The sequence below is a fragment of the Otolemur garnettii genome, unplaced genomic scaffold, assembly GCF_000181295.1.
Source record: "Otolemur garnettii isolate 467f Iridium unplaced genomic scaffold, OtoGar3 scaffold00054, whole genome shotgun sequence".
In the NCBI taxonomy this organism is placed as follows: domain Eukaryota; kingdom Metazoa; phylum Chordata; class Mammalia; order Primates; family Galagidae; genus Otolemur; species Otolemur garnettii.
In genome coordinates this window covers 3,491,313-3,493,707 of record NW_003852449.1, presented here as the reverse complement: position 1 = coordinate 3,493,707, position 2,395 = coordinate 3,491,313, and the positions used below count along the sequence as shown (strand labels likewise).

Genomic DNA, 2,395 nt, shown 5'->3' with positions numbered 1-2,395 from the left:
TTGTTGTTTGGCGGGTCCGGGCTGGGGATTTGAACCCGCCACCTTAGGTGTACGTGGCTGGCGCCTTAGCCGGTTGAGCTATAGGTGCCGAGCCAAAGAATTTATTTTAAGGCTGGTAAACTTCTTTAGTTTTTCTTAGTTGATTAAAAACTTTTTACTCAGTTTACTTGGTAAGTGTGCAATGCCCTGGAAAGAGGAGACATGTATTATTTAACAATTAAGCCTCTGGGGCTAATGAATGTTTAATTGATCCCACAACCTCTGCTTTTTCCCAGGGATGAACCAATCCACACAATGTGTGGGTCAGCATTACAAAAAGAAGTGCTCTGAAAAGCACTCCAGCACTTCGTCCCAAGGGGAAAAATTACAGAAATACTTTATTTTTAAGCTGTCACACTTAAACATGGTCTCAGTTAAAACAAACCCTTGTGTTTTTATTATTATCTGCTAATGACACTAGCCATGAATCTCAGGTAAACATTCAACCTAAAATAACACAAGAGACAAAAAAGCTCACTGAACTCCACACTCGGGTTTTTTTCTCGTACGTTTCTCTGTTGGTCACATGGTCCTACTTGTCAGGGACCGTTTTTGGCCCTTTGACCACGTTTCCCCGTCAGCTCTTCCCACTCAGTGTGTTTGGTGGGAACAGCATTAATTTCTGTCCCCAGTGGATTGCGGTGAGCACACCATTACCGTGTCCTTCTGTGGGGAGTATAGTTGTCACGACATGAAACACTTCAGTAGCATTCACTTCATTAAAAAAGCAAAACACAGACTTAAGGAAAGCTTTCACTCCACTCCTCGAGTTTTTTTTATTAAAAAAGAACACTATGGTTAAGCAGACTTTTTCCTAGAAGGGTTTATAAACAGGAACATTTTTAAAAGGGTCTTAGGATATTTGTAACATGCTCAGCTAAAAAACAAAACAAAAAATCAGGCTGTGGCCAGGCAGGCGGCCCTAAGCCTGTGTCCCTGTTCTTGTCCTCACTGCAGCTCGCTGACACTTGTTCCCGTCAGAGCTGCAGTGATTCCGGCCTTTTCCCCCCTCCCTGAATGAACCAAATGTTGTAAGCCTCAGGAAATGTTATTTTTGTTGTCTGGTAGTCTGGTGGGGAGTTGGGAGCCCCTGCGACTTCAGGGAGGTAAGGCTGAGACCGGGAATTAGCCACAGCCTCCCCCTGCCTGGGCGGGGAGGGGGGAGTGGAGACAAAGGGCTCCTGTCACCAGATGGAGAGCAGGGTTTGGGCTCTGTTTACATGCCACTGGGTTCTTCCATCAAAACTTAAGTCCTGTTTTCTTTTATTCTCCTAGTGACAGAGCGGCAAGATACTATTATTACTGGCACCTGAGGAAACAAGTGCTCCATTCGCAGTGTGTGCTCCGGGAGGAGGCCTACTTCCTGCTGGCAGCCTTCGCCCTGCAGGCTGATCTTGGGAACTTCAAAAGAGACAAGCACCGTGGAAAGTACTTTGAGCCCGAGGCTTACTTCCCAGCTTGGGTAGGCACTGCTGCAAAGTCGGAGAGAGGTTCCTCTGCACACTTCTGGTTCCTTGTGCCACTACTCCGTTCCGTTAGAAATGGGGGCAGGTGTTTATGGCCAGCGGGGCCTGTGGGGCCCTATGCTTGCTCTGCCGTGAGTTGCAGAGGATTGTGGTCCCTCCTGAGTATAGGGGGCAGGAGTCTGCCAGCCTCCAGGCATCCACATGGCTTAGACCACCTGGTCTTACCTGGAGCAGCATTTTCTCCTTGGAAGAGAGGCAAACATTACTCTTCAGGTGAAGATCACACCTTGCCCCACACTGAGAAAACACCGAGAAGTCAGCTTCTTGCTCTGGCTACCAGGTCATTGCTCCTGGGAGAGCAGCCACACCCTTGGGGTCGAGAGAGCTTAGGTTATTCCCACGGGCGTGGCCTCAGCTGCCCTTTCTCCACCGCCCCAATTCCTGCTCCCGTCCTTCTGGCAGGTCTCCCTGACCCGTCTGCGGGAACAGGATCACCTCTCTTTTCTTCTCAGCGAAGCCTCTGGAAAGGTTGTCGCATTTGATATTTTAGCTTCTTTCCTCCCACTCCCGCCTGCCTTCCTCCCCGGCCCCCACCGCCCCGGCCAGACAGTCAGCTCTGCACCCACAGACCTCACCAAGTCGTCACTGGCTCTCACTGCTTGCCACACTTGCCTCTTAACCACTCCCATCTTGGGAGATCCCATCCGCATTAATGTTTGTAACCATCACCTGTGTGTAGGCAGCTCTCACATCTCCCTCCCCGGATCCCTGAGGCAGCTCTGTTCACGGCCCCTCAGACTCAGTGTCCCACGTCAGCTTGTCTCTCCCTCCCTGGATGGCAGCTCTGTTCACGGCCCTCAGACTCAGTGTCCCACGTCAGCTTGTCTTCT

General features: G+C 50.2%; 1 protein-coding gene across 2 annotated transcripts in view; it reads left to right on the top strand.

The window, feature by feature from the left end:
* The window catches only part of FRMD6 (FERM domain containing 6), an 82,770-nt gene that overhangs the window by 51,357 nt on the left and 29,018 nt on the right, over positions 1–2,395 (top strand). For both annotated transcript variants that reach the window (XM_003792146.3, XM_023514506.1), the window contains exon 6: positions 1,315–1,501. In XM_003792146.3, coding sequence (XP_003792194.1) covers positions 1,315–1,501 — 187 coding nt within the window. The remainder of the gene's footprint in view (positions 1–1,314; positions 1,502–2,395) is intronic.